At 62.4% G+C, this 25,148-nt stretch overlaps 11 protein-coding genes across 11 annotated transcripts in view; 5 read left to right on the top strand and 6 right to left on the bottom strand.

Annotated features, from left to right (window-relative positions):
- Positions 1–380, bottom strand: part of MICPUCDRAFT_43666 (heat shock transcription factor) — a gene marked incomplete at both ends in the record, with an annotated part of 1,134 nt that extends 754 nt beyond the window's left edge. Inside the window, 2 exons of the mRNA XM_003064783.1 lie at positions 39–204; positions 337–380. Coding sequence (XP_003064829.1) covers positions 39–204; positions 337–380 — 210 coding nt within the window. The remainder of the gene's footprint in view (positions 1–38; positions 205–336) is intronic.
- An 833-nt stretch (positions 381–1,213) lies between these two features.
- Positions 1,214–1,468, bottom strand: MICPUCDRAFT_54718 (uncharacterized protein; the record flags this gene model as incomplete). Its single annotated transcript, XM_003064784.1, has 1 exon — positions 1,214–1,468. The coding sequence occupies one exon, from the start codon at positions 1,466–1,468 to the stop codon at positions 1,214–1,216; it is 255 nt and encodes an 84-aa protein (XP_003064830.1).
- A 132-nt stretch (positions 1,469–1,600) lies between these two features.
- Positions 1,601–3,107, bottom strand: MICPUCDRAFT_23693 (uncharacterized protein; the record flags this gene model as incomplete). Its single annotated transcript, XM_003064785.1, has 4 exons — positions 1,601–1,813; positions 1,957–2,106; positions 2,285–2,575; positions 2,775–3,107. 4 exons carry the CDS (start codon positions 3,105–3,107, stop codon positions 1,601–1,603), a joined length of 987 nt encoding a protein of 328 aa, XP_003064831.1.
- A 368-nt stretch (positions 3,108–3,475) lies between these two features.
- Positions 3,476–5,358, bottom strand: MICPUCDRAFT_49773 (uncharacterized protein). Its single transcript, XM_003064786.1, has 4 exons — positions 5,158–5,358; positions 4,356–4,985; positions 3,921–4,245; positions 3,476–3,732 (listed from the first exon to the last, which is right to left on the bottom strand). The coding sequence occupies exons 1-4, from the start codon at positions 5,323–5,325 to the stop codon at positions 3,527–3,529; spliced, it is 1,329 nt and encodes a 442-aa protein (XP_003064832.1). The 5' UTR covers positions 5,326–5,358; the 3' UTR covers positions 3,476–3,526.
- Positions 5,359–5,889: 531 nt separating this feature from the next.
- MICPUCDRAFT_6234 (uncharacterized protein) lies at positions 5,890–6,822 on the top strand (the record flags this gene model as incomplete). Its single annotated transcript, XM_003064661.1, has 3 exons — positions 5,890–6,126; positions 6,318–6,533; positions 6,748–6,822. Coding segments are annotated over 3 exons (528 nt in total), but the record flags the coding sequence as incomplete, so codon positions are not given.
- A 553-nt stretch (positions 6,823–7,375) lies between these two features.
- On the bottom strand, positions 7,376–8,722 carry MICPUCDRAFT_54724 (uncharacterized protein; the record flags this gene model as incomplete). Its single annotated transcript, XM_003064787.1, has 3 exons — positions 7,376–8,044; positions 8,217–8,470; positions 8,566–8,722. 3 exons carry the CDS (start codon positions 8,720–8,722, stop codon positions 7,376–7,378), a joined length of 1,080 nt encoding a protein of 359 aa, XP_003064833.1.
- Positions 8,723–8,804: 82 nt separating this feature from the next.
- On the top strand, positions 8,805–12,739 carry MICPUCDRAFT_54725 (peptidase; the record flags this gene model as incomplete). Its single annotated transcript, XM_003064662.1, has 6 exons — positions 8,805–8,960; positions 9,185–9,489; positions 9,622–9,832; positions 10,064–11,063; positions 11,181–11,743; positions 11,795–12,739. 6 exons carry the CDS (start codon positions 8,805–8,807, stop codon positions 12,602–12,604), a joined length of 3,045 nt encoding a protein of 1,014 aa, XP_003064708.1. The 3' UTR covers positions 12,605–12,739.
- Positions 12,740–12,800: 61 nt separating this feature from the next.
- MICPUCDRAFT_37172 (uncharacterized protein) lies at positions 12,801–15,214 on the top strand (the record flags this gene model as incomplete). Its single annotated transcript, XM_003064663.1, has 5 exons — positions 12,801–13,208; positions 13,381–13,788; positions 14,030–14,370; positions 14,535–14,776; positions 14,993–15,214. 5 exons carry the CDS (start codon positions 12,801–12,803, stop codon positions 15,139–15,141), a joined length of 1,548 nt encoding a protein of 515 aa, XP_003064709.1. The 3' UTR covers positions 15,142–15,214.
- A 1,424-nt stretch (positions 15,215–16,638) lies between these two features.
- MICPUCDRAFT_54729 (uncharacterized protein) lies at positions 16,639–16,969 on the bottom strand (the record flags this gene model as incomplete). The annotated part of the gene is made up of 1 exon (XM_003064788.1): positions 16,639–16,969. One exon carries the CDS (start codon positions 16,967–16,969, stop codon positions 16,739–16,741), a length of 231 nt encoding a protein of 76 aa, XP_003064834.1. The 3' UTR covers positions 16,639–16,738.
- Positions 16,970–17,493: 524 nt separating this feature from the next.
- On the top strand, positions 17,494–22,422 carry MICPUCDRAFT_54730 (uncharacterized protein; the record flags this gene model as incomplete). The annotated part of the gene is made up of 1 exon (XM_003064664.1): positions 17,494–22,422. One exon carries the CDS (start codon positions 17,494–17,496, stop codon positions 22,420–22,422), a length of 4,929 nt encoding a protein of 1,642 aa, XP_003064710.1.
- A 378-nt stretch (positions 22,423–22,800) lies between these two features.
- Positions 22,801–23,943, top strand: MICPUCDRAFT_54731 (uncharacterized protein; the record flags this gene model as incomplete). The annotated part of the gene is made up of 2 exons (XM_003064665.1): positions 22,801–23,693; positions 23,816–23,943. One exon carries the CDS (start codon positions 22,801–22,803, stop codon positions 23,515–23,517), a length of 717 nt encoding a protein of 238 aa, XP_003064711.1. The 3' UTR covers positions 23,518–23,693; positions 23,816–23,943.
- Positions 23,944–25,148: the final 1,205 nt, after the last annotated feature.

Below are 25,148 nucleotides of genomic sequence, written 5' to 3' on the forward strand. Positions count from 1 at the left end.
GGGCGCGGGGAGGGAGGGGGCGAATCGACGCGACGCACGTAAGAGTTGAGCTGCCGCACGAACGACGAGAAGTTCGCGTGCTTGAAGTAGCGCGGGAGCAGCGTGTTGCTGAACGCGGCGACGTTGTGTATCGTGAACTCCCGTCCGCTCTCCGACCACGAGACGTTGTCGTAGGGCGGCACCTCGTCTTCGATCATGTGGTACCTGCGCGGACGCGGGCGCGCGCGTCAGAGGGGGGAAATTTTCTTTCCGCGTCGAACTCTTTGGGACGTCGCGGAGAGGGACGAGAGGTCGCGCGCGATGGCGGGGACGATCGAGCGATGCGCGGGGACGCACAGTTTACGAATGAACGGGGGCGCGCGTTCCCGTCGAGTCGACATGGCGTGCGCACCACCGTGCAGCGCGCGAAAAGATGAGTCGTGGGATCCATAACCGCCGCCGCATAAAAACCACCGCCGCCGCATGAAAAGGGTTATCCGCTTAATGTACGGTGGGAGACTATCCACGTTCATTATCCATGTCACGAGTGACATAACATAATAATCCACGCTTCGACACCACAGTACCTCCACCCTCCGCGCTTTAACCGCCGCTCACGTCGCCGCGAGCCCGCGAACGCCGTCGCGACATTGAGAGAAAGTGCGAAGAACGCCGCGATGCGTGCGATAACACGCGAAAAGATTAGAACTTACCGTGAAGAAACGCGCGCGCGCATCGCCGTAAGGCGGCGATGGCGTCAAATCGTGATTCCCGCGGAACGCCGCATAAAAAAACGATACATTCTATGAAGATAATTTCTTTTGCGAAAACGTGACGCATACCGCCAACTAAGCAAAAAACGATGACGCATAAAAAGAAGGCACGGGAAATAGATTAGTACAGATGAAAAGTTAAGCTCGTATGGGCAATCAGTCACGTAAATCCCATCGTGAAGGATCGACTTATTCAAAAACAGAATCGAGCGAGTCCTACGTGTACGTGTACAGTTGGGTTAGAGCTCAGTTTTTGTGTAATAAAATCTACAGTACACAAAGTTCGATTGACGATTTGCATTTTTTCCAGACTAAAAAGTCCCATGCCCGAATCGTCACGTTTTCCCGGAAGGGCTGCGCGTTGGGATTTACATACTGATTGCCCATACGAGTACGAGTAGAAAAATCCGCGCACGCTCCTGCCTCCCGTCGCCGCCGTCTCCTCCTCCTCCTCCTCCTCGTCAGTGCCGCGCCAACGACGCCCTCGTCCTCTCGCGCGCCTCCGCGACGCGCTTCGCGCCCTCCGCGATCGACGCGCTCACCCTCGGCGCGCGCGCGTCTCCTCCTCCTCCTCCTCTTCCTCCTCCTCCGCTCGCGGCGGCGACGGCGGCGGCGCCCCACTCGCTTCCGTCGCTGCTCGCGGCGCCCGACAGATACGGCTCGAACGCGGGCCTTATCATTGGCCGAGGGAAGAAACGTGTCAGTCGCGTACACATGTGATTGGTGGAGAGCAATCCCACGTGTCAAAACGAACGTGAGGTTCATAGCGCGCGAAAGAACGCCTTAAGAAACGACGATCAACACGCGAACGGGGTCGTATGGGGAGCAGTCTGTGATCTCATCCAATCTCACCTGCCGACGAGGCCGAGCTCGGCCATGAGCGCGTCGTCCTCGGACTTCTCGTTGTTCGGCGTCGTCAGCAGCGTATCGCCGGTGAACACGGAGTTGGCGCCGGCGAGGAAGCACATCGCCTGCGTGGCTCGATCCATCGTGATTCGCCCCGCGCTGAGGCGGACCACCGTGCGCGGCATGACGAGCCGCGCGACGGCGATGGCGCGCACCTGTCGGGGTGGAGTTGAAAGGCGTCAGTTGGAGTTGAAAGGCGTCGCGCGCGGAGATTGAAAGCGTGGAGTGGGCGGAGAGACACGCCGGGAAAAGTCCTTAAGGATCGGCGTTCACCACGCCAACGCGGTCGTATGGGAACCAGTGTGCGCACCATCTCCAACCCGCCGGGCGGAGTGAGCCCCTCCAGCGGCGTGCCCTTCACGGGCACGAGCGCGTTGATGGGCACCGACTCGGGGTGCTCCGGAAGGTTCGCGAGGACGCGGAGGAGCGACGCGCGGTCGCTCTCAGCCTCGCCTGAGGGCCGTTCCATACGAGCGAACGTCGGGGTGGAGTTGAAAGGCGTCAGATGGAGTTGTGAGGCGTCGAGGTGTGTCGGGATTGAAAGCGGGGGACCCTGGGCGGAGAGAGATGACGGCAAAAGTCCTTAAGGATCGGCGTTCACCACGCCAACGCGGTCGTATGGGAACCAGTGTATAGAGCGCGCCTAAGCCGAGGATGCCGCCGCAGCACACGGAGATGCCGGCGTCGCGAACAGCCGCGATGGTGTTGAGTCGGTCTTCGTAGTTTCTCGACGAAGTCACCTTGGGGTAAAATTCCGGCGACGTGTCCAGGTTGTGGTTGTACGCCGTCAGCCCAGCCTCCCGCAACGCCTTCGCCTGCGCGCCGTCCAGCATCCCCAACGTCGCGCACACCTCCATGCCCATGTCCCGCACCTTGGACGTCATGTCTAGCACGCGTTGGAACTGCCCTTTGCCCACCTGCGACGGTCTGAGGGTCGTTCGATCGGCGGGCGACGCGGCGGGAAGTGTTGTGTTTGGTTAGTTATTTGATGACGTGGACGACGTTTCATTGGACGACAGAGAGCGACGGAGAGAGACGCCGCCGGGTGGAAAAGTCCTCAAGGATCGGCGTGCACCGCGCGAACGCGGTCGTATGGGAACCAGTGTGATATAGAACGCGCCCTCGCCACGCGGTGCCCATGCAGAATCGCGTGCTGCCCGCCTCCTTCGCTCGCCGCGCGGCGTTCAGCACGTCGTCCATCGCCATCAGCCGCTCCGCCTTGAGCTCCGTGGTCTCCTTCCACGACGACGACTGCGCGCAGTAGTTGCACGTCTCCGGGCACCCGCCCGTCTTGATGGACAGGAGCGTGCACTGCTGCACCTGCCGCGGGTCGTGATGCGCGCGATGCACGGAGGCGGCGTCGAAGACGAGGTCGAGCAGCGGGCGGCGGTACAGCGCTTCCACCTGCGCGGTCGTCCAGTCGTGGCGGACGACGCCGAGCGCGGGCATCGACGCGAGGACGGACGCGTCTTCCGCGGCCGCGGCGCCCGCGGAGGACGGCGCGGAGGAAGCCGCCGCGGGCGAAGACGGCGACGGCGACCGGTGCAGGAGGCGGGCGGTCGCGCCGCCGACGGGTGCGATCGCCGACGACGCGGCGCGTCGGAGCGCGGTCGCGCCGAGGGCGAGCATCGTTCGTCGCGCGGAGGAGGTCGACGGAGACGGGACCTGGGAACCTTGACCGGGGCGCGCGCGGGGGGGGGGGGGGCGACGCGCGGCGGGAGTGGACGGGAGGCTATCCGTCGGATCGTGGGAAAAGCGCTTTTGCGATGCCGCGTCGGATGGACGAGTTGCCCTAAGTCGCGCGCAAACAAATTGCTCATATAAAGTACTTCCGTACGTAGTACAGCGTGAAACCTGTGAAACCCCAACTAGACTAAAGGAACAGGCATCCCGCGCGCGTCGAACAGCTCGCGCGTCGGCGGCGCCATTCGCGGCTCTTCCCTCGTCCGCGCGTCGATCTCCGCCCCGGTCGGAACGCCCCCGCGCGCGCCCTTCGCCGTGCACGCCGCCGCGCCCGCGTACGACGCGCGCGTCATGCACGTATCGACGTCGTCGCCGCGCGCGAGAGACGCGGCTGTCGAGATGAGGGTGATGTGATTTCGGGGCGGCGTCGAAAGGCGTCGAGGTTGGGCGTCGGTTGAAACCCTGAAACCGAGGGACCCTGGGCGGAGAGAAACGAACGCCCGCCGGGAAAAGTCCTTAAGGATCGGCGTGCACCGCGCGAACGGGATCGTACGGGGACCAGTGTGACATGGAACGCACCGAACGCGCCGACGAACGCGTCGCCCGCGCCGGCGGTGTCGATCACCGATTCGTTCGCTCGCAGCGGCGCGACGCCGAATCGACGCACCTCCGCGCCCGCGATAAACCCTAATTTGGAGCTCACGACGACCGGAAGCGCCACCGCGGCGCCGTTCGCGCCCAGGGTGACGACCACGACGACGCGGTGCTCCCGCGCGATCTGCCACGCCGCCTCGATCGGCGGATCCAAACGTCCGCGCAGCGCCGCCGGGTGCGCGCATCCGGGCGCGACGGCGAACGCCTCCACGCGCGCCGCCTCGTGCTCGTTGACGACCAGGAAGTCGACCTGCGACGCGTGGACGACGACACGACGATTGGGTCAGGTGTCGATTCGATTCGAATATATTCGATGACGTGGACGAGCTCGCGGTCGAGAAGCCGCCGAGTGTCGCGCGCCTGCTTCAGAACCTCCGCCGGCACCGCCGCAGCCGGCGCGGCGTTCAGAACCACCGTCAAGCCCGCCTCCTTCGCGATCGCGATCGCGTCCCACACCTCGCGCGCGGGAACCTCGAGCTGCGTCAAGAAGACGTCCCCGGGACGCAGCATTTTCCCAGCACCCACGCCGCCCAGTTGCTCCTTCGCGTTCACCGTCGCGTTGGCGCCCGCGCCGACGCAGATCTGGTTCTCTCCTCGCGCGTCCACGATCACGGACGCGCATCCCGTGCGCGCCGCGCTCGCAGTGCGCGTCGCGAGGTGCGTCGCGTCCACGCCCGCGTCCGCGAACGCGTCCTTGAGCATCGCGCCGAAGGCGTCGTCGCCGACCGCGCCGACGAACTTCACGACGACGTCGAAGACGTCGACGAACGCGCTCGTCATCGCGATGCGGTTCCGCCCGCGCCCCGTCACCGCGCACGCGCACGCCGCGTTCGCGCCCTTCCCTCCCGGCGCGAGCGCGTACGACGGCGCGAGGACGGTCACGCCCGGCGCGGGGAGGACCGGCGCGCGCATCGCGAGGTCGACGTTCGCGGAGCCGAAGACGACGACGGCGGGAGGAGGAGGGGGCGTCGTCTCATCATCAGGGCCGTTCTATACAAGCGAATGTCCGGGTGGAGTTGAAAGGCGTCAGTTGAAGTTGAAAGGCGTCGATGGCGGGGATTGAAAGCGAGGTGTGGGCGGAGAGATGCGCCGGGCAAAGTCCTTAAGGATCGGCGTTCACCACGCCAACGCGGTCGTATGGGGACCAGTGTATAGAACGCACATCATCATCGCGCGTCTTCTTCGCGCGTTTCATCTCGCTTCGCGCGGGCGCCTCTCGCGGGTCCCCCGGGATGACGAGGCACCGCCCCTTCTTGTGGTTTCTGTAGTACGCCGTCCGGTTCAAGACGATCTCGTTGCAGTGCTGGCAGGGTCTGGGAAAGTCCGACATCGCCGCCGCGCTCGCGACGCCGCGGCGGTCCGGCGCGCTGTCGTTTGCGCACTTCATCGCTTTTTCGTCGTCCGCGTCATCGGATCCGCCGAAAAGAATGAATTGAATCTTCACATTCGTCGCCGCGCCGCGGGCAGGATGCCGAAGCGCGACCGCGGCGCCGACGCCGCGGGCGGCGTCGAGAAGAAGAAGAAGAAGAAGAAGGAGAATGAGAAGCCGAAGGAGAAAAAGAAAGAGAAAGATGAAGAGGAAGAGGAAGAGAAGACGACGCGCGCCGCCCGCCGCGCCGTCGAGATCGAGAACGCGAAGAAGCTCGCCGCGATGGACGCGCGCTTCGCGGCGGCCGCGGCGCTCCTCGACGACGACGACGACGACGACGACGACGTCGACCCGATGTTGCTCGAGCCGGACGTGGACAACTACAGCGACGTGTCGCTCTCCATGGAGGAAGACGACGACGACGACGACGACGGCGGCGACGGGGACGACGACGACGCGGCCAGAGGCGGCGGCGGCGACGACGACGACGACGACGACGACGACGACGACGAGTTCGGGCTCCGCGCCTCCGCCGACGAGACGACGACGACCGAGAAGCCAACGCCCGTGCTCTCGTCCAAGGCGCTCGCGAAGTCGAAGCGCGCGCAGGAGAAGCGCGGCATCGTGTACCTGGGGTCGATACCGCCGCGGATGAAGCCGCAGAAGCTGAGGCAGCTCCTCACGCCGCACGGCGCGTTGGACCGCATCTTTCTCACGCCCGAAGATCCCGCGATCCGCGCGCGGCGGAAGCAGGCGCGTTCTGTAGTATCTTTCTGTCATCGCGCTGGTCCCCCCCTGCGCGACCGCGTTCGGGTTTCGGTGTCTTTCGCTTCGCACGCTGTCGTGAACCTCACGTTTTGACACGTCAGAACGCCATCCGCCAATCACGCGTCCGCGTATGGAACTGACGCCGCGCGCGCGTCTTCTTCCCTCGACCAACAATCGTTCATCAGTTTGGCGGCAACACGGGGAAAAACTACACCGAGGGGTGGATCGAGTTCCGATCGAAGAAGAAGGCGCGCGCCGCCGCGGAGATGCTCAACGGCAACCCGATCGGGGGCAAGCGCCGCGGGAGCCACTACAGCGACCTGTGGTGCATGAAGTACCTCCCGAAGTTCAAGTGGGATAACCTGACGGAGGAGATCGAGTACCAAAAGGCGCTCAGGCGCGTGATTGATTCACACTGGTCCCCACGCGACCGCGTTCGCGTCGTGCACGCCATTCCTTAAGGCGATCCCGGTTCTTTCCTTTCGCGCGCTGTCGTGAACCTCGTATGTGTTTTGACGCGTATGAATTCCATCCACCGATCGCGCGCTGCCCGCGTATGAACTGACTGACGCGAGTCTTCCCTCGACCGACCGACGATGAAAACAAATCAGAGAGCAAAAGATGCGGCTGGAGCTGGCGGTTGCGAAACGCGAGCGCGACTTCTACCTGCAGAAGGTGGAACAGGCGAAGCAGATCGAGAAGATGGCGGAGCGACGCGCCGCGGAGGCGGCGGGGGTTTCGTCGAAGAACGATATCCGACTGGAGGGCCCGCCACTGGACCACGAGGAGACGAACGAGGAGAGAGAGGCGCGAGAGGCGCGAGAGAAGAGAGCGAAGCGCGACGAGCGCGAGTTCATGTTGAGGAGATTTAAGCAACGCGCGGCGATCGGGAACGGCATGGACGTGGACGATACGCGGGGGATGGTCGACGTGGACGTGTTGCGGGATCTCTTCGCGGGGAGCGCGACGAGAGAGCGGCTCGGGGCGCGAAGGGACGACGAGGGAGGCTTAAAGAGGAAGGACGCCAAAGAGGACGGTGAGAAAAAGAAGAAGAAGTCGTCGCGGCGAGCCGAGGAACCGGACGGCGGCGTGTCGATGTTTTAGACGGTCGGTCGGTCGGACGCCGCGCGCGACTGACGATATGATATCACAGCGCGCGCGCGCGTCGTCTCTGTGAGAGAAAGAACCTACGTGCTGAGGGTATTAACCTTCAAAACAGAACGGAAACGCGCGACTACTGTGACTACGCGTCGTCGTCCGCCGCCGGCGAGAAAGAGATGGAAAAGACGTGAACCCTGAACCCGTCGTCCTCCTCGGACGCGCGCTCGTGCAGGAGCGCGCAGACGCACCCGCGCGACGTGAACGCGTCCACGACGTCGCGCACGGGCACGAACGCGCCGCCGCCCCCCGAGTTTTCGTTTCCGCATTCGTTTTCGTCGCCGCGACCCTCGCCCGCCGCCGCGAACGCCGCCGTCGACGACCGATCGCGAAACGACAACACGCAGCGACAGCGTTCTCCTCCACTCGCGGGTCCCTCTTCCCCCGGGTTACTTACCCCTCTCCTCGCGCGACGACGCGCGTCGCTCGCGCGCATGATCTCGCACGCGGTGTCCGCGAACGGCGCGAGGAGCTCGCGCAGCCACAGACACTCCGCGGCGATTATGATCTCCGCGTCCCTCGGGTCGAACTCGAACGATGACGCACAGCTGTTGTCGACGCCGCCGCCATCATCAACACCGCGACGCGCGCACTGCTCGTCCACAGGCCTCGTCCAGTCCAGCGCCCTCGCGCACGCGGTCCCGCCGCGCCCGCCGATCACGCGCGTCGCGCCGTCCCACGCGCGATCCGCCGCGTCGCCGTCGCCGTCGCCGTCGCCGTCGCCGTCGCCGTCCGCCGCGTCGTTAGGGTCGTTCTATACGAGCGAATGTCGGGGTGGAGTTGAAAGGCGTCAGTTGAAGTTGAAAGGCGCCGAGGGCGGGGATTGAAAGCGTGGGGTGGGCACAGAGAGACGACGGCAAAAGTCCTTAAGGATCGGCGTTCACCACGCCGACGCGGTCGTATGGGAACCAGTGTATAGAACGCACCTCATCGGCGGCGTTCAGCGCCACGTTCGTCGCGAGCACGCCGTCGACGACGGGTCGCAGATCGCTCACGCAGACGTGCGCGCCCGCGACCGCGGCGGCGATGCCGCACAGCCCCACCCCCGCGCCGAGCTCGAGGACGCGCTTCCCCGCGAGTTTGTCACGAAGCGGGAAGTCGTCGCTCTCGAGGAGGGACGTCAGCGCGGACGCGCCCTCCCAGACGCGACAGAATCCCGTGCTCGCGGCGACGGTGTAGCCTTCGGGGCGTTCCATACAAAAACAGTTCATCGGTCAGTTGAAAAGGGACGCGATCAAACGTTGAAACCGAGCGGTGGGTGAAAAACTTTTGTACAGAACGCGCCTTCGTCGAAGAAGAAGGGGTCGACATACGCGTCGTCGGAATCGTCGCCGTCGTCGTCGTCGCGGCCGCCGCCGGCGATGTCGCGTCGCGTGATCTTGATGGCGTGGCCCATGAAGGCGTGCGTGTCCGTGATCATGGCGCCGGCCATGACGCCCGGCGGGCGGGCGGGCGCGGCGCCGCGCTCGGGAAAGTGCACGTAACAACGACGGAGTGACACGACTCGTGGACTGATGTTCTCGCCATTGTCCTGTCGTCGACGGTGCCGTCATTTATTCGCGCGCACGGCAAGGTCGAGCAGCGCGTCGCTCATCATGGGCGCTCCCGCGGACGAGACGCCGACGACGTACCTCGCGGACTACGTCCCGTTCCCGTACGACGTCGAGAAGGTGCGCCGCGTCCGCGTCGCCGGCGCCGAACGAACGAACGAACGAACGAACGAACGAACGAACGAACGAACGAACGTTCGTCGGCGGATCTGACATCATCATCTTCTGACGACATCCGCGCGCCCCCGCGATCTCGACGACGCGACTCGACGACGCGACCGACGTCTGACCTTCCCCACATACCTCCCTCCCTCCCTCCGCGTCCACGGACACCCCACGCTCAGGTCCTCCTCGAGTTCGACCTCCGCGACGACGAAGCGATCGTGAAGCAGAGCTCCACGCTCAAGCTCAAGGATGGCGTCGCCAAGGATGGCCCGACCGCGCTCGTCCTCGACGGCCGCGCGTCGTTCACGACGCTCCGCGCCATCGCGATCGACGGTAAAGTCCTGACCGAGGGCGTCGAGTACGTCCTGACCGCGAACGCGGAGGACACGAGGCTGACGATCGCGGCGGAGGCGACGCCGTCGTCGTCGTCGTTCGCGCTCGTCGTCGAGACGTCGTTCGCGCCGCAGGACAACCTCGAGCTGAGGTGCGCGCGTGCGCTCGAACGTTTTTCACCCACTCCGTAGTTTCAACATGAAACGTGATTTGATCGCCGGGTCCCTTTCAACTGACCGATGATTTTTTTTTGTCCCTCGATGAATCGCCGTCCTACACGCAGCGGTCTGTACAAATCCTCGGGCAACTTTTGCACGCAGTGCGAGGCGGAGGGCTTCCGAATGATCACGTACTACCCCGACCGACCGGACGTCATGAGCGTCTTCACGACGAAGATCACCGCGTCCAAGGCGTCGTGCCCGGTTTTACTGTCCAACGGGAACCTCGTGGAGATTATCGACGCGCCGCCCGCCGCGGACGGCGTCGACAGGCACGTCGCCACGTGGCACGACCCGTGGCGGAAGGCGCGTCCGAGCTAGTATCACACTGGTCCCCATACGACCGCGTTGGCGTGGTGAACGCCGTTCCTTAAGGACTTTGCCCGGCGTGTCTCTCCGCCCATCACCCCTCGCTTTCAACCCCCGACCCTATGACGCCTTTCGACTCCTCCGTCTGACGCCTTTCAACGACTCTCCCTCCGCCCCCAATGGACGACCGACCCTCAGCCCGCGTATCTCTTCGCGCTCGTCGCCGGCGACCTCGCCGTCGTGGAGGACGTCTTCAAGACGATGAGCGGGAAGGATGTCACGCTGCGGATATACGCCGAGGCGAAGAACATCGCGCGGTGCGACTTCGCGATGGAGTCGCTGAAGCGAGCGATGAAGTGGGACGAGGACGTGTTCGGGCTCGAGTACGACCTCGACCTGTTCAACATCGTCGCCGTGGACGACTTCAACATGGGCGCGATGGAGAACAAGTCTCTGAACTTGTTCAACTCGCGGCTGGTGCTCGCGACGCCGGACAGCGCGACGGACGCGGCGTTCGGGAGGATCGAGGGCGTCATCGGACACGAGTACTTCCACAACTGGACCGGAAACAGGGTGACGTGCAGAGACTGGTTCCAGCTGTCTCTCAAAGAAGGGCTCACGGTGTTTCGCGACCAGGAATTCTCCTCGGACATGATGTCGCGCGCGACGAAACGCATCGGCGACGCGCGTTACTTACGCGACGCGCAGTTCGCGGAGGACGCGTCGCCGATGGCGCACCCGGTGCGCCCGGCGTCGTACATGAAGATCGACAACTTCTACACGCTCACCGTGTACGAAAAAGGCGCCGAGGTGATTCGCATGTACCACACCCTGCTCGGGAAGGGCGGCTTCAGGAAGGGCATGGACCTGTACTTTCAGCGGCACGACGGCCAGGCGGTGACGACGGACGACTTCTTCGCGGCGATGTCCGACGCGAACGCCGGCGTCGACATCTCGAGGTTGAAGCACTGGTACGCGCAAGCCGGGACCCCCACGCTGAAGTGCGCGCGGTCGTACGACGCGCAGAAGAAGACCTACGCGTTGACGTTCACGCAGAGCCTCCCGAGCACGCCGGACGACGGCGGCGACGCCGAAAGGAAGGTGGCGCAGCTGATACCCATCGCCCTCGGGCTCGTCGCCGCGGACGGCGCGAACCTCGACATGACCAAGATTTCTTGCGTCGTCGGCGACGAATCAGGTGCGTTCTATAGGACAAAAGTTTTTCACCCATCGCTCCTCGGTTTCAACACTTGATCGCGTGGGTCCCTTTCAACTGACCGGTGCACTCCATGTTTTTGTATGGAATGGCCCTCAGGCGGCGCCGGATCCTCCGCCGCGGTCCCCGACGGGTCCTCCGACGCGACGACGACGGTGCTGCGCCTGAACGCGATGTCCGCGACGTTCACGTTCGCCGGGAATTTCGACGCGGAGCCGACGCCGTCTATCCTTCGCGGCTTCTCCGCGCCCGTGAAGCTCGAGGTGTTTCCGCCGCTTTCGAACGAAGAGCTGCTTCACGCGCTCGCGCACGACGGCGACGCGTTCACGCGCTGGGAAGCCGCGCAGACCATCGCGCGCGAGATCATGTGCCGCGTCGTCGCCGACGTGGCGTCCAAGGAGTGGTCCGACCCGACCGTCGTCGACGCCGCGATCGCGGCCGACGCCGCGTTCGCGCCGTTCGTCGCCGCGGCGAGAGGCGTGCTCGAGAGCGCCGTCGCGGACGACGGACGCGTCGACCGCGCGTGGGTCGAAGAGGCGCTGTCGTTCCCGGGCGTCGGCGCGCTCGTGCAGCGGCTCAAGCCGATCGACCCGCTGCTCGTGCACGCGGTGGTGAAGGCGCGTTCTATCTCACACTGGTCCCCATACGACCCCGTCGGCGTGGTGAACGCCGATCCTTAAGGACTTTTTCTCCCGGCGCATCTCTCCGCCCAGGGTCCCCCGCTTTCAATCCCGACACACCTCGACGCCTTTCAACTTCAACTGACGCCTTTCAACTCCACCCCGACGTTCGCTCTAAACGCGGTGGTGAAGGCGTTCACGCTGCAGTACGCCAAGGGCGTGACGCGAGAGCTCGAGGCGTGCGTCGTGACGTGTAAGCTCGAGTCCAGGCACGAGCCGACGTACGAGGTGAACGAGACGCAGACGGCGCGACGCGCGCTGAACGCGTACGCGTTGCGTTTGCTCGGCGCGGCTTCGCACGGCGGCGCGGACGCGATCGCGTTGGTCACGGCATACAAGGAGGCGAAAAACATGACGGACGTCGTCGCCGGTCTGTCCGCGCTGTCGAAGCACCCGGACGCCGCGACCGCGCGATTCGCCGCGTTCGAGGACTTCCGCGAGAAGTGGAAGGACGACAACAACGTCGTGTGCACATACTTGAGCCTGGTCGCGGGGATCTCAGGGCCGGACGCGCTCGAGAGGGTGAAGAAGACGATGGCGGATCCGGCGGTGTTCTCGATGAAGGTGCCGAATAAGTTTTACGCGCTGATCGGCGGGTTCGCGCGCGCGAACGTCGCGGGGTTCCACGCCGCGGACGGCAGCGGGTACGCGTTCCTCACGGATTGTCTGCTGGAGATGGACAAGATGAACGCGATCGCGGCGAGCAGGATCGCGAAGCCCTTCACGGAGTGGCGTCTGTACGACGAGAAGCGCCAGCGGATGATGAGGAATCAACTCCAGAGGATCTTGGACGCGAAGCCGTCGCCGAACCTGTTCGAGATATGCACGAAGAGTCTCGCGTGATGAGATGAGAGCGCGCGGAGGCGCCGCGGAGGGCGGGCGGGCGGGCGGGCGCGTATCGACGACGAAAAGAAAAAGCATTCATTCTTCCCACTCCGTCCAGCACCTCTCTCTGATGAAACGAAAATACGACGCGTCGTAACGAATGCGCCAACGCTCGCTCGCACTCGTCCCGCGCGCGCCGCCCTCGTCGCGCGCGATGGCGAAGGACAAGAAAGAGAAGAAGGAGAAGAAAGAGAAGAAGGAGAAGAGAGACAAGAAAGAGAAGCGCGCGCGCGAGGTTTGCGGCGCGGACGGCGCCAAGCGCGTCCGATCGGACGGCGCCGGCGGCGGCGGTGCCGTCTCCCCCTCGGACGCGCCGCCGCCGCCGCCGACGCCTCGCGCGTGGACCGCGTTCGCCGACGCGCCGTTCGCGCCGTCCATCGCAAACGCGCTCGCCTCCGCGGGGTTCCCGTCGCCGACGCCGATACAGCAGCGCGCGTGGCCGGTCGCGTGCGACGGCGCGGACGTCGTGGCGGTCGCGAAGACGGGCTCGGGAAAGACGCTCGCGTTCCTCCTCCCGATATTCCATCAGGCGCGTCGCACACACTGTTTCCCATACGACCGCGTTGGCGTGGTGAACGCCGATCCTTAAGGACTTTTCCCGGCGTGTCTCTCCGCCCAGGGTCCCCCGCTTTCAATCCCCGACCTCGACGCCTTTCAACTCCACCTGACGCCTATGAACTCCACCCCGACGTCGCTTTGTATGGAACGGCCCTCAGATGATTATGGCGAAGAAGGCGGCGGCGGCGGCGGCGGCGGCGGCGCGTCCACCGTCTATTCATCATCGCTCACAAACGCCGCCGCGCTGCGACGCGCTCGTGTGCGCGCCCACGCGAGAGCTCGCGATACAGATACACGCGGAGTGCGCGCGGTACGGCGAGCCGTCGGGGATCGACGCGGTGTGCGTGTACGGCGGAGCGCCCGCGTACGAACAGAAAAATGCCATCGCCGCCGCCGCCAAAAATACGAACGGCGTCGGCTTCATCGTCGTCGCGACGCCCGGGCGGCTGTGCGACCTGATGGAACAGCGCGCGTTAGCGTTGGACCGGTGCGCGCACGTCGTGCTGGACGAGGCGGATCGGATGTTAGACATGGGGTTCGAGCCGCAGGCGCGTTCTATCTCACACTGGTCCCCGTACGACCGCGTCGGCGTGGTGAACGCCGTTTCTTAAGGACTTTTAACCCCGGCGTTTCTCTCCGTCCACCCCTCGGTTTCAATCCCGACACACCTCGGCGCCTTTCAACTCCATCTGACGCCTTTCAACTCCACCCCGCCATCGCTTTGTATGGAACGACCCTCATCAGTTGCGCGACATATTCGAGAGGTGCCCCGAGCCGAGATCGCGGAAGAAGAGGGAAGAGGGAGGCGTCGAGATCGGACGGCAGACGATGATGTTCACCGCGACGTGGCCGAAGGCGGTGCGAAAGATGGCCGCGAAGTTTTTAGCGGGGGACGACGGGGACGACGGGGACGCCGGGGACGGGGACGGGGACGGCGGGAACTACGTGAAAATATTCCTCGGGGAAGGCGGCGACGGCGACGGCGCGGCGCTCGCGGCGAACAGAGCCGTCTCGCAGCGGTTCATCAGAGCCACGGACGACGAGAAGGATAAGCACATGTACGATTTTCTGTGCGCGCTGAAGGAAGGCAGCCGCGTCGTCGCGTTCGCGAACACGAAGCGCAGAGTCGAGATGCTCACGAAGGCGTTTTGGAATCACGGCTTCGGGTGCGTCTTCTCCGCGCGCGCGACTGACGCGACGCCATGTCGGCCACACGATATGCCACGTCATCGCATATTTCCGCACCGTCACCGATCACCAACCAATCACTGACATGCGTTCTCCCTCCACGTGGCATATCGCATCGAATTGCATCGTATCCCGCGCGCAGGAGCGTCTCCGTGCACGGCGATAAGAAACAAAGCGAACGCGAGGCGGCGTTGAACAAGTTCATCAGAGACGAGTGCCCTCTGATGTTCGCCACGGACGTCGCCGCGCGCGGCTTGGACATCAAGGGCGTGACGCACGTCGTCAACTTCGACATGGCGAGGGACGTGGAGAGTTACGTGCACAGGATCGGACGCACGGGACGAGCGGGGGAGCTCGGCGAGAGCGTCACGTTTTGGAATCCAGGCGCGCGCTATCTATACGCTGGTTCCCATACGACCCCGTCGGCGTCGTGAACGCCGTTCCTCAATTAAGGACTTTCTTTTCCCGGCGTCGGCGTTTCTCTACAGTATGTACGCCCTCCCCGCGCTTTCAATCCCGACACGCCGCGATGGATGCCTTTCAACCGTACCCCTGACGCCTTTCGACTCCGCCTTTCAACTCCGCCTTTCAACTCCGCAGACTACGACGTCGAGTGCGCGCCGGCGCTGTGTAAGATCGCGCGCGACGCCGGGCAGGACGTCCCGGAGTGGCTCGCGAAGTACGAGCGCGCGAAGGAGAGCAAGCAGTGGAGGGTCGCGGACGCGGTGCTGAAGATCGCGGAGCCTTGACGCGTCGTCGAGTCGCGCGTGAGCGCTTGTGAGTCGCTTGATGAGAATATTATTCCGAAGCTTGAACCGAGCGAAAACGACTATCGCGCGGCTATAGGTACACGTGTACGTGTACACGTACTCGCCCATACCCTGTGGGAATTGGACAGAACTGGTGTGAAGGCTTCAATACTGACCGACTGCGTCGGTCAACTTCGTTTAATTGAAAGCACACAACCACCTATCGAATTCCCACAGGGTATGGGCGAGTACGCCCGCCCCTATACTTGGGGCTTTTGTCATCGGTTACCGTATGCGGGACGACGCCATTCTAGCAGGGTTAGTAGTTTTAGGGCAGATCCTTGCGATAGGTGGCTTTTGAAATCCCCATGTTGTCGGCAACACCGAGCCTACGGCTACTTTCTGCCGCAGAGCATAGACTTTTTTTAAAACTTTCATGGATAAAAAGTATAAATAATGACTACCCCCAAACTTTTTTTCTTATACACAAGAATTGTTTATAAAGTTATAAAGTTCTAATATTTTTTCAATAATAAGTTAAGTAGTGATCGTAGTTTATACTTTTTCTCGGGATCCGGGGTCTGTTTTGAAGCACAAAGGCTGACGGAAATCACGAGTCTCTGGGGGCGTATCTGGAGCGAAGCGACCCAATCCTCTATTTTCGACACCTATTTTAGACCACACACATATGCGTAAAAGGTATAAATAATGACTACCCCCAAACTATTTTTCTTATACACAAGTTATAAAGTTATAAAGTTATAAATATTTTTTCAATAATAAGTTAAGTAGTGATCGTAGTTTATACTTTTTCTTAGAGTCATCCAGGGTCTGTTTTGAACCACAGGGGCTGACGGAAATCACGAGTCTCTGAAGCAGCAACTGCAGTGAAGCAACATTTCGACACCTGTTTCAGTCCTATTTTAGACCACACATATATGGATAAAAAATATAAATTATGACTACCTTCGAACTCATTTCACAATACACAAGAATAGTTTAAGAGTATGTAAAGATATTTTTTTTTCGTAGTTTATACTTTTTCTCAGGATCTGGGGTCTGTTTTGAACCACAGGGCCAGACGGAAATCACGGGTCTCTAAGGCAGTGAATGCAGTGTCACTACATTTTGACACCTGTTTTAGACCACACATATATGGATAAAAAGTATAAATTATGACTGCCTTCAAACTATTTTCACAATATACACAAGAATAGTGTAAGAGTATGTAAAGTTATATTTTTTTTTCAATAATAAGTTAAGTAGTCATCGTAGTTTATACTTTTTCTAAGGGTCTGAGGTCTGTTTTGAACCACGGGGGCTGACGGAAATCACGAGTCTTTGGGGGCGTATCTGGAGCGTAGCGACCCAAACCCTACAAAACCTCCGTGAGCCTTGTTGAAGCAGAAATCACGAGACTTTGTAGAGACACGAGACTTTGTAGAGCCTCACAGACCTCACCGAGTCGCCTCTCCTATGAGAACATTTCAACATCCCCGATAGGAGGATGATGGTATGTTTTGGTCTCATTTGCGTTTAAAGATTGGTATTCTATGAACGGCGGCGACATCGGGGAGGGTGTTATCGTCTAGTGAGGCTATTGAGAGAAATATGATATCTTATAACAATAATAAAAGGAAGGCGCGGCGGAAGGGTCGAGGGAGGTGCGGACGGAAGCGGAGCGGAGCTTCGGGAAGCAAGAAGACGCGCCCGAGGCGGGAAGCTCCGGGATCGTCTTCACGTTCCAGAACAAAGAGTGAGCGCGGAGAGGGGAACGAAGCGCGGCGGCGACCTCGCGAGGAAGAGACGCGCGCGGGATGTACTGCATGTCGCGCGATGGTCTACTGTACTCTCGACGACGCGCGTCGCCGTGTCAAACGAACGGGTCATCGATCAACGCGTTGCGAGAACAAACTTTAAAATGCTTACATACTCGCCCATCTCGCACGCGAGTCGTCGCTCGAGAGGGGGAAAGTGGACGTCCTTCTCCCAAATAGAATCAAAATCGCGTTTCCAGGCTCAAATCGCCAATGTCAAACATCGTGCGCGCGCTCATCGGTATTCGAGCACGGGGAGCACGGGGATAGGGACGGGGATAGTGGGGTCAACAGAAACATTTGATAGGCCGCCGTGAAAGCGCGAAAACATTTGAAAGAACGACTTTCATCGGCGTGGAAATTCTCGAAAACGCCGACGCTTTTGCTGGCTGTTACACGCCGACACGCGCAAAGCATGCGCTCGTAGAGCCTGTCTCCGCTCGCGCACTCTTCGCCGCGCTTCCCCGCGGCGGCGAGCGGGTGCACGCGTCGCGCGCGCGGGTCTCGACGCGCGAGCGCTCGATATCCGCGCCTCATGTCCTCCGACGACGCGCGACGCGCGGAGGCGACGCGGGGAGATCACCCCCCTCGAGGAAACGCGCGAGAAACATGCGGCGGCGCGTCCCGCGAGCGTGCGACGCCCCCCGCGCGCGCCGCCGCGAGGACGCGTCGGGCGTTCGACGAATCCATCGCGTTCGCGTCGAAGTCCTCGCGGGCGCGCGGGCGCCGCTCGCTCGTCGCGTTCGCCCTCGTCCTCGCGACGAGCCTCGTCCTCGCGGCGGTCCCTCCCGTCGGGGCTGGGCTCGAAAAATATCAGTACATGGGCGCGGGCATCGAGCACACGTGCGTCGTGCTCGACGACGGCAAGGCGGTGTGCTGGGGGAAAATCAGTGATGGACGACTTCTGGGCACGTCGGGGGGAACCTCAGTGGATTCACCGAAGGATCACCCCGACGTCACCTGCGACTTCGGCACCGTGGGCGGCGTGGACCTCACCGTCAAGAGCGTCTCCGTCGGATACAAGCACTCGTGCGCCATCCTCAGCAACGACAGGGTGAAGTGCTGGGGAAACAACGTTGATGCTCGACTCGGCATCGGCATCACCACTTCCGATAGTTCTCAATTCGCTGGGGACAGCTTGCCGTACGTGGAACTGGAATCCGCAACACCAACCACCCCTCCTTTCTTGGCGAAGGAGGTCGTCGCCGGAGCCAAGCACTCGTGCGCGATCACGACAGGTGATGAACCCAAATTGTACTGCTGGGGAAATAATGACCAGGGGCAAGCCAACGTCGCTGATACGCGTACCACCATCCCACGTCCGAGGGATGCTATTAACTTTGGCTTTGCTCCTGACGGTGTCGTCGCGTACATGCCTGTGAGCGTCTCGCTCGGTTGGTCGCACACGTGCGCAATGGTATCACCCTCAGACTACACAAAACCAGTCGTGAAGTGCTGGGGTAGCAATAATAAGGGGCAACTCGGTGCAATCTCTGTAGGGGACAGAGTCGCCGCGTTGCAGAGTCCAAACGCGGTAGTGAATTTTGGCCTTGGTCGTCACGCGGTTCAAATCGTCGCCGGATACGAATCCAATTGCGCACTTCTCGATAACGACGAGGTGAAATGTTGGGGATCAGGCGACAATGGACGACTGGGCAACGGTGCTACGGCTAACGTAGCATCCACTATTGATTCGGTGGGCGTGGGCTGTAGGGATACTTCCGGAAGTCTTCAGGTATGTTTGAAGGCGAAAAGTTTGTCCTTGGGCACGGCGAGCGCGAGACACTACTGCGCCATCGAGAAAGATTTTGAGACGGTCAAGTGTTGGGGTCACAACACACAAGGACAGCTCGGGATCCCCTCTGTCCCCTCTGTCCCCTCCACACAGGAATCATCGACGCCACAGGACGTCGACTTGAAAATGTTGAAAAGCACGGACGACACGACTCTGGCCGCGAGCATTGTCGCTTTGACGATCAACGGCGGACCTTGGGCGTCCGCCGACACGTGGTCGACGGAGGAAGCGGATTTGTACGAGACGGACCAGAAGGTGATGTACCTGGTAAACGGCGAATGTCACACGTGCGCTATACTCGCAGATTATTACACCATCAGATGCTGGGGCTATAACGGCGTGGGGCAACTTGGGGATGGCACGAATGACCACATCTCCGACTTGCCGTCGGTCGTCCAATACACCAAGTACGTGAATCTGGGTTACGACGCAATAAATCGCCGCACGCCCGGTCGAATACCGAGGTACCACAACAGCTTGTGTACGTGTCCCGGGATGACACCCGGGATGACATCGACGACGTGCAGGCCCGGTGACTTGCAGCCGGCGACGAAGTGGCACACGTGCGGCGAGTACAGCGACACGGCAACGACCATCCATGACAACGTCTACGTCTCCGGCCGCACCGTGGAAAAACTCAACTTTTCCAGTGTCGTGACCTTTAACGGTCGCGTGGAGTTGCTCGACGCGAACGCGCTCGTGCGCGTGGACTTTTCGAACGTCGTGTCGATCCGCGAGTTCTTGCACGTGCGCGAAAACGACGCGTTGACTTCGTTCGCCATGGACGAGTTGGTGACCGTTGGGAGCGGCGACTCCGCCGCGCACGGCATCGACGTGCGTTTCAACGATGTCCTCTCGAAAGTGAGCTTCGCCGCATTGACCAAAGTTAAAGGCGAGGATATAAACGTGGGAAACCCGATGTGCACAGAAATTAATCTACCTCTGATGGAGCAAGTCAACGGGCACATCATCCTCGGCGGCGAGGATAAAAACTCGGATGGCGTCCTGAAATCCGGAGCCTCGAAGATATTTATTACCTCGCCGTGCTTGTGCGGAACCCCCACGTCTAAATCATCTCTAACGGGTTGTGAGAGGGTGTGCGAAATCCCTGGAATGTACAACGACGAGGAGGACGAGTGCAACGCGTTGAGTAATCGCTCTCCACGTGTCGGACCTAATTGGTGCAATTGGGACGGCAGTCAATGTTCCAACGATATTGCATATCAAGGGAGGCCGTGCCCGAGACCGGGTGAAACCCCTCCCGCGGAGAGAACGGCAATAACTGAGGATACGTTCGACTATTGTCATCGTGTGAACTATTTCGACGCCGTGACGGGCGGTCTGAGCGCAGGAAGACGGACGATCCCGAGAACTTCTTCCAATCTCGACGTCTCGAAATCAGAAATCATCTACGTGTGTCCCACGGACGCTATCGATACGGCGACCACCATCCTCGCCGGAGAAGACGTCGCGCCGGAGGATGACGCGTGCAAATCCAACAACGGAGGCTGTTCAGATCTCGTGTCGTGCACGCCCGGCGTCGGCGGTGTCGTCCACTGCGGCGCGTGCCCGCCCGGGTACCTGGGAAACGGCGTCGTCTCCTCGCCGGCGAGCGACGACGCGCCCGCTTATGGATGCGCGGACGTGGACGAATGCTCGACGAACAACGGCGGGTGCGGCGACTCCGTCGCGTGCGTGAACACGGAGGGAGGTCGCGCGTGCGGGTTGAGCACCAGCGGGGGCGAATGCTTCGCGAACTACGGAGAGTGTGACCCTCTCGCGACGTGCTCGGATCCCGACGACGACCCGACGAACGGTAATGTTCAGTGCGGAGCCTGTCCCAGCGGATATTCCCTCGCGGATGGGAGATGCGCGCGAGTCGACGCGTGCGCTTCCTCTTCGTGTTTCGCCGGCGTGACGTGCACGCCCGAAGCACCTCCTAGCGTCGGCTACGCGTGCGGCACGTGTCCGAGCGGGTACGCCGGCGACGGAACGTCGTGTGTCGACATCGACGAGTGCGGCACGGCAAACGGCAGGTGCGACCTTCTGACGACGTGCACCAACACCCCGGCCGGTGCGCGAACGTGCAGCGCGTGCCCGGCGGGGTATTTCGGCAGCGGCGAGACCGGGTGCGTCGCGAAGACGAGCTCGTGCGCGGAGAACAACGGCGGCTGCGATCCGCTCGCGTCCTGCTTAGACACGGGATCGGGCGTGTCGTGCGGCGCGTGCCCCGGCGGTGGTGGGTACTCCGGCACGGGCGCCACGGGATGCGTGGACGTCGACATGTGCGCGCCAACGAACCCGTGCTACCTCGCAGTGACCTGCACGGACGTCGAGGCGCCGGGCGCCGGGTTCGAATGCGGCAGGTGCCCGCAAGGCATGAAAGGCGACGGCCAAACGTGCGAGCTGTGCACGATGTCCGCGAGCATCACGGGCGTCTCTACCGTAGAGAGCGGCACGATCGCGAGAGGGTTGCAGAATAAGATCGTCACGAATATCGTGTACATGGAACCGGCGTGCACGAACGACGAAGGGTACGGATTTCTGTGGAGAATCGTCGACACGAGCGACGGAAGTCAAATCGCGCTCGACGCGTCGATGACGAAATCAAACACGCAGCAGCTTTTTCTGCCGGCGCGAACCTTGCCCGAGGGAAAGACGTACGCGATTCGCTTCGACGCGTTCAGCAAAGGCAACCCGGCGGTGCTCGCGTCCGCGAACGTAATCTTATTCGTGAAGGCGTCCCCGCTCGAGGCCGTCGTCGAGGGCGGGTCGCAAATCCCCGACGGCGTCGTCTTCGCGCTCGGCGTCGCGTTCACGCTAGACGCGTCGGAATCGATCGACCCCGACGAAGAGAGCAACCCGTGGTCGTACCAGTGGGAGTGTCTCAAAACTGTCGACGCCACGGGAGACACGACCGGGGCGTTGTCGTGTGGGAGTCACTACGCCGCGGCGTGGTCGAACGTCGCGCCCGTGTCGGTGGGGTACTACGCCTTCCGAGTGACCGTGTCGAAGGGGGCGAGATCCGCGACGGCGACGCGGTACGTCCACGTCGTGAGCGGCGCGGCGAACTCGCCGAGCGTCTCGATCGCGCCGATACCGGGCGGAGTCGTGAACGCGGGCGCGCGCGCGCGTCTGTCCGCGACGGTGACGTCCACCGCTTCGAGCGGCACGACGACGGTCGCGTGGACGGCGAAAAGGTACGAGTTGACGATAGACGGCGCGATCGACATCGCATCGGCCGTGACCGTCGACCTCGACGCCGCGGGCTTCCTCGCGATCGATAGCACGACGACGTCCAATCTCGTGTTGGCCCCCGACGCTCTCGGTAGAGACGGCGCCGCGCTGTATTCGTACGCGTTCGCTATCGACGTGTCGGACGCGAATGGCGTCGCGAAGGCGTCGATCGAATTGCGACGGAACGTTCCGCCGGTCGCGGGCACGATCGCCGCGCTTCCCGCGAACGGCATCGCCGCGCAGACGACGTTCGTGATCGCCGTCGGCGGGGGATGGCTCGACCCGGACGGTCATTTGCCACTGATGATACGCTTCACCGCGCTCGTCAAGGGCGCGCCCGCGTATCGATCGCGCTTGCTTCAAGACTACAGGTGCGTCCCGTCTGCGCGTGCAAACGTTTTTCACCCGTCCATCGCATTCCTTATTTATTAAGGTCACAGTACAGTACGAGCGGTTTCAACATTTGATCGATCGAGACGCCTTCCGACTGACCGATAAACATGAATCCCATCCCGGAATCGCCCGTACCCGCAGCCCGCGGAAGACGTGGAAAGGCACGCTGCCGGGGGGATCTAGAGACCACGGATACGTCGTGACCGTGTCCGCGCAGGCGATGGATAATCGCGGCGCGGTCTCACCCGTGAAATCCGTCGACGTCGTCGTGAAATGGCCGAAGGTGCCGTCGGAGCGCGCGCTGACCGCGGCGAGCGCGGAGAAGCTCGCGGCGGCGGAGTCAGGTGCGGTCTATACACACGTGTTTCACCCACCGCTCGGTGTCAACATTTGATCGCCTCCTTATTCAACTGACCGATGAACATTTTTTGTATGGAACGGCCCTCAGCGTTTTTGAACGGCGAGTCCGAGACCGCGCTGTCGCACATCGCGAACGCGTGCGATCAGATGCTCGACTACAAAGAAACGCAGCGCGACGACAATAATCTGCGGAGTCGCCGGCGTCGACGCGGCCGCGCGCTTCTCGAGTCGTCGTCCGTCTCCGAGTCGTCGCCGTTTAAGGACCCGTGCGCGCCGCAGTCGGACATGCGGGACCGAGCCAAACAAAGAAGTCGGATGATGAATCTCACGGAGTCCGCGAAGACGACGATGCCGTCGTCCGACTCGTTCGCGAGCGGCATCGCGGACGTGACCCGACGCGTCCTCTCGGACCCGTGCGAATCCACGCCGGAGACGCGCGGTAAGGGCGTCGACCTCGTGGATGCGTTGCTCGCGGACGCGGAGACGAACGCGCTCGGGGATTTGTCCATGAGCGAGGAGGTGAGCGTCAACGCGTTGGGAGCGCTGTCTTCCGCGGTCGCGCCCGCGGTGCCGGGGTACGGGGATAAAAACGCCGCGCTGACGTACGCGAAGGCGAGACCACTGACTCCTCCCCGCCCGAGACTTCTCCCTCGCGCGACGCTCGTCACTTCCTCGGAAGGATTTTTCTCCCGGCATGTAAGACGTTCGATTGACCGACGCGTTTCGATCGCTTCACCCGTCCATCGCAGGCGACGGACGCGGCGAAGACGATGATGGCGCGATGCCTCGATCCCACGGTGGAGGGCGAGTCGACGATCAGCGTCGTGTCGCCGGAGATGGAGACGAACGCGCGGCGCGCGGCGACGACGACCGCCGGGACGGATAGCGCCGTCGTCTCCGTCTCTGGCGCGTCCACGGTCGAGGTGTCGAACGACGTGCTGCACGCTCAGGTGCGCGCGCACGCCGAGCGTCTCTCGCGCGCGATCCACGACTGCTCGATCTTCCACGTCAGCGATTACTCACCACCGAGCGTATCCCTCCACGTCATCCATCCATCTGTCCATCCATCCAGGGCGGGTCTCCGATGGATATGAAACTGCTGTCGATGAACTTCGACCCGCACGCGTTGAATCAGAGTTCGTTCTACGGCTTGAACGGCGCGACCGAGACCTGGCACGTCGCGAGCGTCGGCGGCGACGTCGAGATCGTCTTGCGGCACGCGCGCGTCGCCGCGACGGAGTCGCTCGTCGTGTCGTCCGTCGGCGCGGGCGCGGCGGACGTGGAGATACGCAATCCCGCGAAACCGGTGGAGTGGACGCTCGCCGTTCGCCGCGTGCTGGGGGCGGACACGTGCGTGGCAGGGCGAGGAGGAGGACCGCCGGCGCGTGGACCAACGAGAGGCGGCGGGGACAAGTACGCGTGCAGATTTTTTGACGCCGCTAAGGCGCGTCCCACACACTGGCCCCCGTACGACCGCGTCGGCGTGGTGCACGCCGTTCCTCGAGGACTTTCTTTCCCGCGCGCGTTTCTCTCCGCCCAGGGTCCCTCGGTTTCAATCCCGGCACACCTCGACGCACGCCTTTCAACTCCACCCCTGACGCATTTCAACTCCACCCCTGACGCATTTCAACTCCACCCCTGACGCATTTCAACTCCACCCCGACATCGTCGCTTCGTATGGAAGGGCGCGTACGAGACCGATGGATGCGCGACGCTGCCGAACCCGCTCCCTCGCGGCGCGCGCGCGGCGTGGATCGAAGGCGCGGCGGAGAACACCGCGGCGTTTCAGAGCGCGGGGTACGACTACTCGCGCAAGGTGAGATCGTTTCCTGTTCGACCCCGTGCAGACTGCTCGCCACACGACCTCGTTCGCGCGTCCGTCGCGCGTCGACGTCCTGAGGGCATTTCCCACGCCGTTCGTTCGTCGGTTCATTTCATCACCCCGCCCGCGCGTCCCTTTCGACGCTCGACCGGTGAACCGTCCGACTGACCGACGCGTTCACCCGCCCGCAATCGCTTCTCAGCACGCGTCGTTTCTGTGGAAACTTCACGACGCCAAGATGTTTTTTAACGGGTGCGAGGAGCGCGAGGTTCCTTCCTTGCGCGCGGGCGCGATGCGCATGCGGTCGTGGACGGGGGCGAACTGCGTCGCGGAAGATCCAAAAAACGCGTTCGGTTGTTATTGGCGGTTCGACGCGCAAGCATTCGAAGGATGCGGCTGCGTCGTCGCGCGGGCGGCGACGTGCCTGTGCGATCGCGTCGCCGACGTGACCGTATCCGAGTACAAGATCGACACCGTTTCCCTCGGCGAGCTCACGTCTCTTTCCATCGGGGACGCTCTGAACACGTGGCGCGTTTTCGCCGTCGTCGGCGCGATGTTCTTCGGGTCCTTGCTCTTGGCGTCC

Source organism: Micromonas pusilla, assembly GCF_000151265.4.
Source record: "Micromonas pusilla CCMP1545 genomic scaffold MICPUCscaffold_18, whole genome shotgun sequence".
In the NCBI taxonomy this organism is placed as follows: Eukaryota; Viridiplantae; Chlorophyta; class Mamiellophyceae; order Mamiellales; family Mamiellaceae; genus Micromonas; species Micromonas pusilla.